This window comes from Pongo pygmaeus, chromosome 7 (assembly GCF_028885625.2).
Source record: "Pongo pygmaeus isolate AG05252 chromosome 7, NHGRI_mPonPyg2-v2.0_pri, whole genome shotgun sequence".
Classification (NCBI taxonomy): Eukaryota; Metazoa; Chordata; class Mammalia; order Primates; family Hominidae; genus Pongo; species Pongo pygmaeus.
Window position 1 is genome coordinate 124,890,066 of NC_072380.2, and position 14,212 is coordinate 124,904,277.

General features: G+C 34.1%; 1 protein-coding gene across 1 annotated transcript in view; it reads right to left on the reverse strand.

Moving 5' to 3' along the window:
- Positions 1-283: 283 nt before the first annotated feature.
- CSMD3 (CUB and Sushi multiple domains 3) overlaps positions 284-14,212 on the reverse strand; it is a 1,221,229-nt gene continuing 1,207,300 nt past the window's right edge. Inside the window, exons 68-71 of the mRNA XM_054498903.2 lie at positions 11,669-11,781; positions 8,864-8,951; positions 6,105-6,240; positions 284-2,289 (exon numbers count right to left, since the gene is read on the reverse strand). Coding sequence (XP_054354878.2) covers positions 2,130-2,289; positions 6,105-6,240; positions 8,864-8,951; positions 11,669-11,781 — 497 coding nt within the window. The 3' untranslated portion in view covers positions 284-2,129. The remainder of the gene's footprint in view (positions 2,290-6,104; positions 6,241-8,863; positions 8,952-11,668; positions 11,782-14,212) is intronic.

Below are 14,212 nucleotides of genomic sequence, written 5' to 3' on the forward strand. Positions count from 1 at the left end.
AGATGAGGTTCTTGTTCTTTTTCTAGAAAACCATTCATTCAACATAAGATGAAGTTCTTATGTTACTACTATATTTACTTGGAATCAGTTTTCCCAAAAGTGTCATAGTTGAGGAAGTATGGAATTTAAAGAAGAAAAACACTCATATTTCATTATTATGTTGCTAACTAAATGTATAGAATATACAGTTTGGGAACTTTTAAAAACAACAAATAAATGTGCGTTGTTCATTCCTTTTACTAACCTGAACAGTTGCAGTTTATTTTTGGGAAAAAAAAACACATTTTACAAAAGCAATTATCCATTTTTATTTTGTTTACATTGCACTGAAAATTTACATCATACTTTTACAAAGTTTCTTTTCATAAAAATATACTTCTTTACAAAAGTGTATGCATTAATATAAGAGGAGTAGCCAGTTGCAGAAGAAACATTGTTTAAACAAGATCTTAAATGTATTAGCCTTAACATTAATGAATGAATCATTGTTATTGCAGTCATTTGAATAAACAAGAATAAATAACTGATGTCATAAAATTTAAAACTGCATCCTGCCAGTAGAGTACAATGTTGAGAAAATTGTATGAATTTCCAAAACAATGTATCTCAAAGTGGTTTACAAGAAATTCATTAAATGTTGTAGAGATAGATCCAAGCAGCGCTCCCAGGTGCAAGGGTTTCTCTTAGGCACTCTGTCTCATGATACAAAAAGTCAAGACTGTTCACAGAGTTATCCATATTTGAAAGGGACAACAACAAAGAGTTAACACTGGGTATATGATCGTATTCAATGAAGTAAAACAGCTATAAAAGGAAGACAATGACCTATTAAATAAAAATGCTGGCATTACTGTATGATACAGTTTAAATGAGCCACCAATAACTTATAAATACATATCTTAATTTGACAATGAAAGAAACCTCTTGTATCTGAAACTTGGTGTTTAAGAATAAAGGTACAGAAATTTAAAAATATATAAAAATATGATAAGTCCACAATTTTAGGCAATAAATTTATATTGATGATTTATAATAATAATTTTTTTCAGTCATTGTTTAGTGGCTAGACCAAAATATTTTTCTAATCCATTGTTAAATGAAAATTAAAAGTGTCAAAATAACGTTAAATTTGAAGACTCAACTGGAAGGAAATGTAGATATAAATAGAGTAGATTATTAGGACATTTTATTTGGTCTTTCCAAAATATTGTAAAATAAAGGATGGTAAGTTTGGTGTCTCAGATAACTGCAAAATAAAAATTTTTCTAGATAATTTTTGCCAGCCAAATGGTTTTTGGGTGAGAAAACATACTGAAGCTACTATCACATTTTGGATTAAAAAATAATAAAAATAAATAGGAAAAAACCATATTGAAGCAAGGAGTTAAACACTACCCCATAGCTCACTGAATAATACTGGTTACTCCATAATGGGGAAATCGGGAGGGTAGCACAATGAACTTGCCCTTTGCAGAAACTATGACAACCCGTCTAAAAGAAGAAGAGCAATATGATACTAAAGAATGAGAAATAGAAAGATTCAAATTGGAATGGGCAACCTTATTTCTTCTGAGGCATAAACTAGCTCATAAACATTTAAAGTCATAACTCAATCTTAAATAAGGAAAACAATGCCTCATTTAACAAGAATGAATGGCAGATAGAGTGGTATGAAAGACAGACTTGTGGGCGTGATGTAGCTCAGGACAGTTAAAGAGAAGTCAGTGATCTATTGACTCTTGTAAGTATAGCTCTTATTTCTACCCTATATCTTTTTTTTAAACCCAGTCCCTCTAATATAGTTTATAAAGCACAGAAATACTGATAGTGGATGCTCCTCCAATATATGCAAATAAGTTTATGTTTTAGAATAATCTCCTTTTTAAAAAAAGCAAATAAACTGTGAGTAAGCACTCTCAGAGTGCAGCCAAATTTCTGTAAAACTCTCCATGGTAAACATGAAGAATTATGGTCCAGTTTATGAAAAAACACTCTTCTGTATCATTCCTCAGGAAAAGGTGACCCAGCAAGTCCTGAAAAGTGTGCTTTAATTTGTTTAGCAGTGAACTAAATGTGCACTGTTTTGTGTGTCAATTTCCAAGCTTCTGAAGAAGGCAAAGGTTGCCTCGTTATACCATTGTGCAAACCGTGTTCAAGTTGGGATCAAATCGTACTGCCTTCCCTTCCACTGACTTTGCGTTGGTGTCATACATGGGATTTTCAAAAGCTGCTTGGCCATTGTTATTTTCATGAACTGAACATCCTGTATACTGTGTTTTAGGTGCAGTCCTGTTGATGAGAACATTGATTAGCTATGTGTGAACTTTCTTCCAGAAACAGCAGGCTACAGCTCAAACATAATGTACATCGTTAGCAGATAATGTAACTTAAAAATATTAATTGAGACATCATAAACACAGTAAGTCAACTTGAACAATTTCATTGTTACTTTAAAAACCTGAGTGACTTTTAATTTTACATATATTACATATTTATATACAGAATCAATATTAGTAACATAAATATAAATAAATGATATGGCTATAATAAATTTTCTTACAAAATTAGAAATTCTTATGACTTATTTATAGTATAAATAATAATGATGATGGATTTAAGTCTCATCACTATTTATTTGTTCACCAAATATTTACTGAACATCTATTATGCACCAGTCATGATTCTAGGCATTGGGTATATCATTTTTTTAAAAAAAGAGACTAGTCTTTACTTTCAGGGAGTTCACATTGTAGTGATAGAAAACAAGAATAAATTAAAATAAATAAAACCAAAAATAGTAGATAATGAGAATTGTTATGATGAAAAGGAAAATGGTTAATGTGAAAAGTAACTGGAAGCCATTTTAAGAGAGGTAATAGAAAAAAGCATCTTTTAGGAGGTAACATTCAATCTGAAACCTGAATTATAAGTCGGTTCCACACTAAAAAGAGAAGGAGATTCCCTGAAGAGTACACAACTAATGCTGAGGCCTAATTTGGAAAGGTACTTTGGAGTATCCCAAAACATGAATGCTCAATTTTATTTTTTAAATGGTACACATTAAAGCATGCAAATTCAAAAATTCAAAGAAGAAATGGCTACACTCATACTCAAGTCACGAAAATAGTTTATAAAGGATTACTGACAGTTAACCAGACACATGAATTCTGGGTTGGCTGGTCTTGAAATTCTGATTCATTTCTTTATTTCTTCCACCTTTGACTAATGCTCATCTAGTTTATCTTTCCCACAAAGCATGTATAACTTGCTCACATTCGTAATGGAAAAAAGGCAGACTTGCTGCTATCTGTTTCTGGGGCCTAATTCCTAAAAGGGATATATCTTAAAAATAAATTTGTTTCTCAACTCTGTTTCTACTGAACAATCAAATTTCAACTATTAATTTTATTGTAATTTGTAATTGCCATTATTTTACTATAACTAATGCATTTTTCTGAATTTATCTATATTTCAAAAATATTAGGTGATTTCTATGACAATAATTGTAAAGGAAACTACCTTAGGTTTATTGGGAGAAAGCTAATAACTTGCTCTTACTAAGTGTGTCTAATACCATAACTCTACTGGATCATATTTTTTCCAAACTAGATCTAAAATAAAAACCAAAGCAACATCATTGCCTTCTAATTAGGTAATAATCATTAAGATACAAACTAATTGCCCCTTCTAAATATTCAACAACTTGAAGGAAAATATTACCAAGTTTTAAAAATTCACACCATGAATAAAATTTAACTCAAAATGAATCAAAGCCCTAAACACAAGAGCTAAATTAATAAAACTCTTAGGAAAAACACATGGCCTTGAATTTGGCAATGGTTTCTTGGATTTGTCATCAAAAGTACAAGTAAGAGGAAAAAAAATAAATTCAACTTCATCAAATGGAAAACTTTGGTACATCAAAGAGCACTCTCAAGACAGTGAAAATACAACCCACGGAAAGGGAGAAAATATTTGCAAAACATATATCTGATAAGAGCCTAGTGTCTAAAATATATAGAGAACTCTTACAACCAAATAAGACAAACAACCTAATTTAGATATGGACAAAGTATTTGAATAGGCATTTCAAGAAAAATGGACAAAGGGCCAACAAGCACATAAAAGGATACTCAACATCACTTATAATTATGAGAATGGAAATCAAAACCACAATGAGATACAGCTTCACATACACAAGGATGGCTTTCATAAAAAACAAAAGACAAAAGCCCCCCAAACCTGGAAAATAACAAGTGTTGGTTAGGCTATGGACAAAGCAGAACCTTTATCCATTGCCAATAGGAATGGAAAATGCTGCCGCTGCTGTGCAGAACACCTTGATGGTTACTCAGTAAATTAAACAGAGAATTGCCACATATTCCAGTAATTTCATTCCTGGGTATATGCTGAAAAGAACTGAAAATGAGTGTTCAAACAAAAACTTATACACAAATATGTATGGCAGCACTATTCACAGTAGTCAAAAGGTAGAAACAACTCAAATGTCCATCAGTTGATGAATGGACACATTCATCCATACAATGGAATATTATTTAGCCATATAAGAGAATGAAGTACTGATGCATGCTATAACATGGATAAAATTTGAAAACATTTCGGTAAGTTTAAGAAGCCAGATACAAAATGTCACATATTGTATGATTCCATTTATGTAAAATATATGCAGAATAAGCAAACAGATTTGTAGTTACCTGCAGCTGGATGAGGGGAGTGAGGAGTGACAACTTAATGAGTACAGCTTCCCTCTGGCATTTTTGGGGTTCCAAAATATTTTGGAAATAAATAGTAGTGATGGTTGTATGGCACTATGAATGCACTAAATGCCACTGAATCGTAGTCTTTAAAATGGTTAAAATGATGTGGTTTATGTCATATTAATTTTACCACAATTTTTAAAAAGTTGACTTAGGTTGTCCTATAAATAAATTTAGTGATGATTATTCTTTATCTATTAATAAAATCTGATATTGGCTAGACCTAAGTAGCTGGTAATTCACACTCAGTACACATTTACATAATATTAAATAAATCATTCTTAGATGTTGCAGACTGACCCCAAATGAAAATAACAATTTTGCGGTGGCTCACGCCTGTAATCCCAGCACTTTGGGAGGCTGAGGCGGGCGGATCACGAGGTCAGGAGATCGAGACCATCCTTGCTAACATGGTGAAACCCCATCTCTACTAAAAATACAAAAAATTAGCCAGGCATGATGGTGGGCACCTGTAGTCCCAGCTACTTGGGAGGCTGAGGCAGGAGAATGGCGTGAACCCGGGAGGCGGATGTTACAGTGAGCCGAGATTGTGCCACTGCACTCCATCCTGAGCGACAGAGCGAGACTCCGTCTCAAAAAAAAAAAAAAAAGAAAAAAAAAGGAAAATATCAATTTTGGAGGAAAGGCATTTAGGTTATAGTCATTTAATTATCTGACTACCCACATATTTTTTCTTAATAAGGCATTGTCCCAAATAGTGGGATATAGTAAAGCACTCATCAGGATTTGTAATGGACTGGGAGAACAGGACCTACTAATAATATGTACAGCTATATATTAGATCTATCACAAATATATTAATTGCAATTCATCAAAAAACAACAGAAGATGAATGAGAAGATTAGAGGATTTTGCCATCTGTCTGCCTGGGTAAAATCAGTTAGTATTTTTACGTGAACTAAGAGGTTTGGACACAAGCTTCTTCTTGGTTTTCTAAATATATCTGGCAGCAGATATTACCTCTCTAATTTAAACTTTAACCTAGATTTTCTATCTCTAAAGTCTCATTATAGATAATGTAGAAATAACTTCTACAATTAGGTCCATGCCAGGAAATTGACAGGCAAAAGAAAAGTTAAACTGAATGCTTGTGCAATTTAATAGAGCACTTTTGTTATGTTGTATGTAATGTTGCAGGGGTGGTTAGGGGAAATAAGTTTTTCAATGACTATGACAATAGTTGGCACACAGACATTTCAACAACTCAGAAAAAAATTTTGAAATTAAGATTTGAGCTAGAGCAGTAGAAATAACATGAAACATAGATTTGGGAAACATTTTGTAGCTAAAAATCAATGAGCTTACCTTTGTTTATAAAGATAAAATCCAAATCCTGCAAATATAAGTGCAAAAAAAGGCACAAGAATAGCAATGGCCACAGAACTACTATTTGTACCATGAGGTTGATTTGAAGAATTTGAACCTTCTGACATATTCAGTCCTACAAAATAAAAAATAAATTATAAATACAAAATCAACTCTTTTATCATAATTTCTACTCTCATGAATCAATTAATTTCTTCCATTCTCAAGATAGCTTCCTGGAAATCACATAGTAAACAAAAATAATTCACAAAGCTCCTTCAACTCATTTCACATGTTTGCACAATGCCTCTTAGAAGATATTTTTCCAGGAAAGGGTACAGACTGAAAAATAGGCAGAGCCCTTGAACTAAGGAGTTTATACAATAGCTGGAAGATGTGTGGAGTATATAATAAGTGTATATATCAAGCATGAATTAATGGTCAATGTGCTTTAGAAAGAAAAGGAGTAATTCTGGAGGATATACAACATAGGCTTGGCTTGAGAAATCATCACAAGCCTAGAAATGGGAAGGTAAGTGGATGTGACAAGCACTGACATGAAATAGGAGTGGGAGGTTAAAACAATAAACTATGGCTAGACTCTAAAAGGGAATAAATATCATTCTGATGAACTCAAACTTTTTTTTTCTTTTTCTTTTCTTTTTTTCTTTTTTCTTGAGACAGGGTCTCACTTTGTCACCCAGGCTGCAGTGCAGTGGAGTGGTCGTGGCTGACTGCAGCCTCCACCTCCTTGGCTCATGCGATCTTCCTGCCTCAGCCTCCTAAGTAGCTGGGACTGCAGGCACATGCAACCACACCCGGCTAACTTTTGTATTTTTTGTGGAGACTGGGTTTCACCATGTTGCCTATGCTGGTCTTGAACTTCTGGACTCAAGTGATCCACATGCCTCAGCTTCCCAAAGTGCTGGGATTACAGGCATGAGTGATGGCACCCAGCCAGAGTTACTATCCACCTCAGTGAGGAACAACTGAAGGTGTTTAGAAATAAAAGACCCAGTGATATGACATGAGATTTAGAACACAACTGTAGCAGGATGGACTTCAGGGAATACAGACTGGAATCAGGTGTAGTTAGAAGATTGTAGTGACAACCGAGATAAAAAAAAAAAAAAAGGAATTAAAATTTAAACTAGAGCACTAGGAAGTGCATGGGACAATAGATTTGAGGAAGATTTCATAATGAAAATTAACAGAACTTGTTTATGTGGATGTAAGAGGCAAGAAGACACAGGATTACAAGTATTCTACTTGAAGCTCAGTAAATGCAGATGGCATTCGCAGAGTTAGGAAATAAGAAAAGTTTGTCAACACATTTGCACAGGAATGAGGGAAAAGGAAATACCAGTTATTTCTCAAAAGGAAATAGTTCCATTTTTGTGGATTCTGCTTCAGACTTGTAGTGTTTGAGACACTTTGGAGAATACTACATGAAAATATTCAGCACTAAATTATACAACTGTGTAAATGCATTGTGTTAATGAGTGGTTTATCCTGTTTTTAAGATGAACACAGGCAGGATGTGATGTAAATGGCATCTTATTATTTTTCATGTAGAAAAAGCTAATTTCTCTCTTTGATAAACAGTTACATTTAACTAAACCTCATCTTTGTCTAGGTTAAAGAAAATTAGTATCTTATTTTTTACCTTATTTTTCCTATGACTTAGTACAGCTATGTAAAATTTCAAAATTTTAAAAAAAGTTCATTTTTGGCTGGGCATGGTGGCTCATGCCTGTAATCCCAGCACTTGGGGAGGCCAAGGCGGGCGGATCACCTGAGGTGAGGAGTTCGGGACCCACCTGGCCAACATGGTGAAACCCTGTCTCTACTAAAAATACATAGCCAGGCATGGTGGCTAATTCCAGCTACCATGGTGGTGTGCATGGTGGCCTGTAATCCCAGCTACTCGGGAGGCTGAGACAGGAGAATCCCTTGAACCCAGGAGGAGGAGGTTGCAGTGAGCCAAGACTGTGCCATTGCACTCCAGCCTGGGTGACAAGAGCATGACTCTGTCTCAAAAAAAAGTTCATTTCTTAAAAGATAAATGTGAAATAATAATTTTTAGAGCCTGAATTTCTTCTTTGTGTGTCCCTGTCACAGTATAATAATGGGAGACAGCAGCTCATAGGAGAATTATACACCGAAAGCTATGTGTATAAACACATTCTTACAAGGCCATTAAAGGTTTATATACATATAGAAGAGTTGGAAATAAAAATGACAAAATTCTTTGCTTCCCACCACAGAAAATTTACATATTTGAAGAGAACCAAGTCTCCAAAAGGGGCCCATTCCTCAAAGTTATTTTCTCTTTCCAGACTCTATGAGTTTCTCAAAGTGTCACTACATTTTCAGAGGAGTGAAAACTGCGACAATATTCAAACTGAAGAAAAGTAGTACAGTTCTCATGAGATACAATAAAATAATTTACAGTTTAATATTTTCTTTTTTATCTATATCACTTTTTCTCCTTTTTATGTGCTTAAAGGCAAGCCAGTTTGTCATATTTATTAGAAATACCATGAAAATCTAAACACTGTACAGAGTTGGTACATAAAGATCCAATATTTTGAAGAACACGATTATTTAAAAGGGCTATCAAAGGTATCAATGCATAGTCCTGGCAGTGCAGAATTTACAGTGCAGTAAGTGTACCTAATGTACAGAATCAACAGTCTTTTTTTTATGATGTCTGGGATAATAACAGAAGTTCATGAAAATCAAAACGAATACATTACCCAGTCTTTGTAGGCCAAATTGTCCATAATCTTTGCCTTGAATAAATCCTTGAAATACATAAGTAGCTCCATCAGGCTCAGCAGAAACCTAAAAATATTTAAAGAACCAAATATACCTGAATACTGGCCATAGCTATATTTTCCCAGCCTTAATAAATACACAATTTTATTCTGAAATAAATATTATCACAAGTTCCTTTCTTCTATATTTTCCTCCTTTGCAAAACATAGCACATTGTGCAAATTTTCCATCATTAAAAGCAAAAGTAAATTTTCTAATTTGAAATAATTATGATATAAAAAAAGAGACTGGTTATTAATGTATGATATAGACATCTGCTGTCAATAAAAAGCAATGACATGAGGAAATACAGTGATCAATTAAAAATTAAAACATAAAAATACTTTACTTAGTAAATTCTATTACTGTTCCACATCCCCGCTCTCCCAACCTTCATGAGAAGAGTTTACTCCCTATCTCATTGAGTTGGACTTGGTCCTGTGACTTGCTTGGGCCTGTGGAGTGTGGGGGTTGGGATTGACAATAGTTAAGTTGCAAGCCTAGGCCTTAAGAGCCATACTTCCCATCACACCAAGTGGAAGAAGCCAGCCACAAAAGGCCACATACTATATGATTCCATTCATATGAAAGTCAGAACAGGGAAATCTATACAGACAGAAAATAGGTTAGTGGTTACTCAGAGCTGATTTGAGAATGTAAGGCAGGAGTTGATAGCTAAAGGCTGTGGAGTTTCTTTATAACATGAAGAAAGTATTGTAGTCTGGGCGAGGTGGCTCACGCCTGTAATTCCAACACTTTGGAAGGCCAAGGCGGGCAAATCACTTGAGGTCAGGAGTTTGAGACCAGCCTAGCCAACATGGTGAAACCCCCGTCTCTACTAAAATTACAAAAATTAGCCAGGGGTGGTGGCGCGTAGCTCTAATGCCAGCTACTCAGGAGGCTGAGGCAGGAGAATCGCTTGAACCTGGTAGGTGGAGATTGTAGTGAGCTGAGATCATGCGACTGCACTCCAGCCTGGGTGACAGAGTGAGGCTCTGCTCAAAAAAAATGAAAGTATTTTATAATCAGCTATGGTGAGGGTTCCATATATGTGTACATATATTGAAAACCACTGAATTGGACATTTTTAAATGGGTGAATTGTAGGATACGTGACTTATATCTACATTGAGCTGCAAGAAAAAGGCATAGGTCAATGGATTTGAGCTTATTTGAGAATCACAGCTTATTTCAGAACCACTTGCCCCTCTGAGAGTTTTGGAGTTCTGACAAGAGAAGTACATGCTCTAGGCAGCAAGTGCCCTTTCAGACTCTGCCCCAAAATGAGATGATGAGACATGAAGACCTGGACTTAATACCACAGCCTCAAGTACTGCCTCCACAGCTAACCCATTACAAATGACAAATAACTAAATACTTATTATTGTTTGACCAGAGGCTTCATGGCTATGTCTAATGTTGCCAATGCTAAATACTACATGCACCTTACATTCGTATAAAATATTATATTTAAAAAATACTTTATATGCATAATGTAATTTGATCTCATAAATAAAATAGGAAATGTTACATTTCAGCAATTCCTACTACTAAGTAGTAAAGTGATATATCCTGAAGTTTGTGTTAATTAACGGCAATTAGTTACCTAAGTCATGAACATTATTATAAAAGTTGTAAGAATCTTGAATCCTCACTCTAAAAAGCAAAGGATACCAAACCACCCCTGCAAGTCTGACATTTCACAACAAGTGATTTATTCTTTATTATCAGACATTATACTCTGGGTATGGCCACCCTAAAAAATAAAGTACTTCTAAGAAGAAGCTCAAACTCCAATATTTTAATGAATCAATTCACTTTGTTTCCTACATAAAATAATACAATTAAACAATCTGAGTGCATTGAAGATTTGAGTCAGTTCTCAACTCCATGAATACAGAATGCAGAAATAGGATAAACACTTTTTTTCCTCAGGAACCAAACTTATTGAAGCCTACTAGATAGTAGGCTTCTTGAACTTATTGAAGGCTTATTGAAACTTATCGAAGGCTACTACATAGCAGCCTATGACCCAGTACAGTATCTTCTTTCCCATTAAGTTTTCCTTATGAAAAAAAGGCTTGGTACTTGAGAGGATACAGTCAGATCTCTCATGCTGACTCTTCAGCAAAGACTCCTGGCCCTTGTGTTTTCCATTGTCAGTCTTAAAACTCCACTCACATAAATCATTTAATAGAAGAAGTGACTCCATGGTGAAGCTACAGTAACTATCTCCCCACAGGAAGCAGCTCACATTAAGTTCCTTTTCATGGACATTATATATAAAATAGTCTAAATTCATGCTTCAATATAATGGGGATATTTAATTTTCTGATGTGCTTTGTAATATATGTTGCATATTCCTTAAGTAGTAGTGGTTCCGAAGATTGAATTATATTTTATCCAGATTTATTGACCACAGTGCTGACTGTAGATGGAATATATTTGATGAAATCAGTGAAAAACTAAATGCATGTCAGCACACACACATACACACACCCACATCCACCCATACCCCCCCACACACATACACCCCCCCCCCACACACACACACAACAAAAGTAAGCAAAGCACATCAGAATCCAGTATTCCTAGGCTTGAACTTTAGAATACTAAATATTTATATTTACTAATATATATGTGTATGTATTCATAATTAGCTAAATTTAGAAAACTCTCCCCTCCTGTACAAGCTACAAATTTATCATTAAAATCAGCAGCAGATGTTAAAATAGCTATACTTACAAAGCCATCCATTGCCCAATTTTCTTCCTTCATTTTCTTCACAGAAGCATGAGCAGGTACTTTAATAAGATATATGTGTAACATTAGGCGAGCTTCCTGGCTTTTATATACCCCTGTAAAATGCAAGGACACTTTAGTCTACTTAACTTTGTAAATAGTTATACTTCATTTTATTATCTATCATTCCTTAAATAGATTATGTAAGATATGTAATAAAAAAAGAAATAAAACAAGGGCAAGTCAAGGATGGCTTAACCTATAACGCTCTTTGCAAATCCTGTAATATACATTGATTTATCTGTCTTCTGAAATCCTCAACTTATTTCTTAGTTGTGGGGTTTAAATTTCCTATGCTATCACAATTAAGCACTAGTATTCTTAATAACATCATTCCATGATATTGAAAACAAAATGATTTCTTCCCACAGATTCTAAAATTTTCAAGCACACAAATCCAGTGTTAAAATTCCTGATATTTTCCTTAATAACAAATTAGGTGCCAATTCAGTGAAAAAGAGTATTCTAGGTGCTGCTTGAGCCGCAAAGATGAATATATGTTGTTCCTATTTTTAATAATTTCCAACAAAGTAGGAGGTATAAGTAAGGTACATAGCTAAATCAAACACATGAGAGAATGTGATAAATTAAAAGCCAGAGACAGATCGTTTCACACTGGAATGATCAAGGAATAGTTACCAAGGAAAAGCACTGGAGGGCCAAGCACGGTGGCTCATACCTGTAATCCCAGCACTTTGGGAAGCCAAGGTGGACAGATCGCCTGAATCCAAAAGTATGAACTTAGGAGTTCCAGACCAGCCTAAGCAAGGTGGCAAAACCCCATCTTTACAAAAAATACTTTAAAAAATTAGCCATCTGTGGTGGCATGCACCTGTAGTCCCAGCTGCTCAGGAGGCTGAGGTGGGAGGATGGCTTGAGCCCAGGAGCCGGAGGTTGCAGTGAGCTGAGATGGCACCACTGCACTCCAGACTGGGTGACAGAGCAAGACACCGTCTCAAGAAAAAGAAAAAAAAAAAAAAGAAAAGAAAACACGGCATTTGAACTTGTTCTTAAAAATAAAGTAGGATTGTTAGTTTGGGAAGGTACATACAAGCAATGACATAAGGAAGAGAAGCAGAAATATATGCAATGATTTTTACACAGTAGGTGTTCTAAGGGTAGCAATAAGCTGGAGTGAAAACATGTTTAGGGAAATAATAGAAAATAGGATCTAAGAAAAAATCTGATTAACCATTGTTTAAAACTTGACTGTATTCGTTTATTCTAACTTAATTGTTCACCTATGTAATAGGGCACTATACTATGCAGGGAATGAAAAGATAATGAGACATAGATCGTGGCCTAAGGTAAATTATAATCAATAGGAGGAAGATATAAAAGTAATCGATAATAATATTGCTGAAAAATTGCTACAATTGGTTTATATGGAGACAGTAAGTGAAAGCAAATTAATCTAATTCTTTGTCTTTCCATAAATGTATTTAGAATAAGAATACATTTCTTTTGGGCTCTTTTATAGAAAATAAAGAAAAACTTTGTTAACACATCAAAGTTAAACAAAGCATCAGTCACAATTTAAACATGTTTGTCTCATTCATTTAAAGCTTCTTTCGATTAATGTAATTATATGTATTTTTAAAATTATACTACATATTAACTTCTAATATTTTTACTTTGTGTTTAATGGAGGATCATTCAATAATAAGAATGACACTTAATATTTATTCTAAAATTTATAAAATCAATGAATATAATTTTATTTTCCATTTTTTACAGCACAAATTATTTCATTATTAATATTTATGTGGGTTATATCTATACAGAGAAGAATTTTACAGTATATATTTCATATTTGCAATATCAAATATCATAGTGACTCATTTTAAAAAATGACAGCAATTATAATTCAAATGCATTAATTTGAAAATATTTATTGAGGCCTATTTTGTTTCAGATGTTCTGCTAGCCTCTGGGAATACAATATTAAGTTGGAAGGCAAAGAGCTTTCTTAGAATTTATTTTATATTGTTAGAATATAGACACACAATAAATAATAAATATAACAAATGTAATTTCAAATATTGAAAAGAAAAAAACACTGTAAGGCTGCCTAAAACTAAGAATATGTCTGACAGCATTTGTAATACAAAGATTCCTTTAGGTCAGGTCATCGGGAGTATTGCTTGAGGAGATGACTTTTGAGAGAATATCTGAGTGTTAGGAAAACCAGTGCAATCAAAGATAATGAGAGATGTGTGTACTGGACAGAGAAAACAGAAACTTAAGGAGATTGACCAGGTTTTGGTTCCCTTATGTCTGTTTAAACAAGTATAGCTCTATCTTTATTTGTCTTAAATATTGGATGTCTATCTATAAACATGGTCATTTGAAGAAATAGTTTTGTGCCCACAGAATAGTTGAGAAATCAATGATTTGGTCTCCGTGGTTTTATGAGAATAGAGAAAGATTTAGTTGTATTCATACCTAAATTAAATGTTATGATCTAATATATGACATCTAATTCCA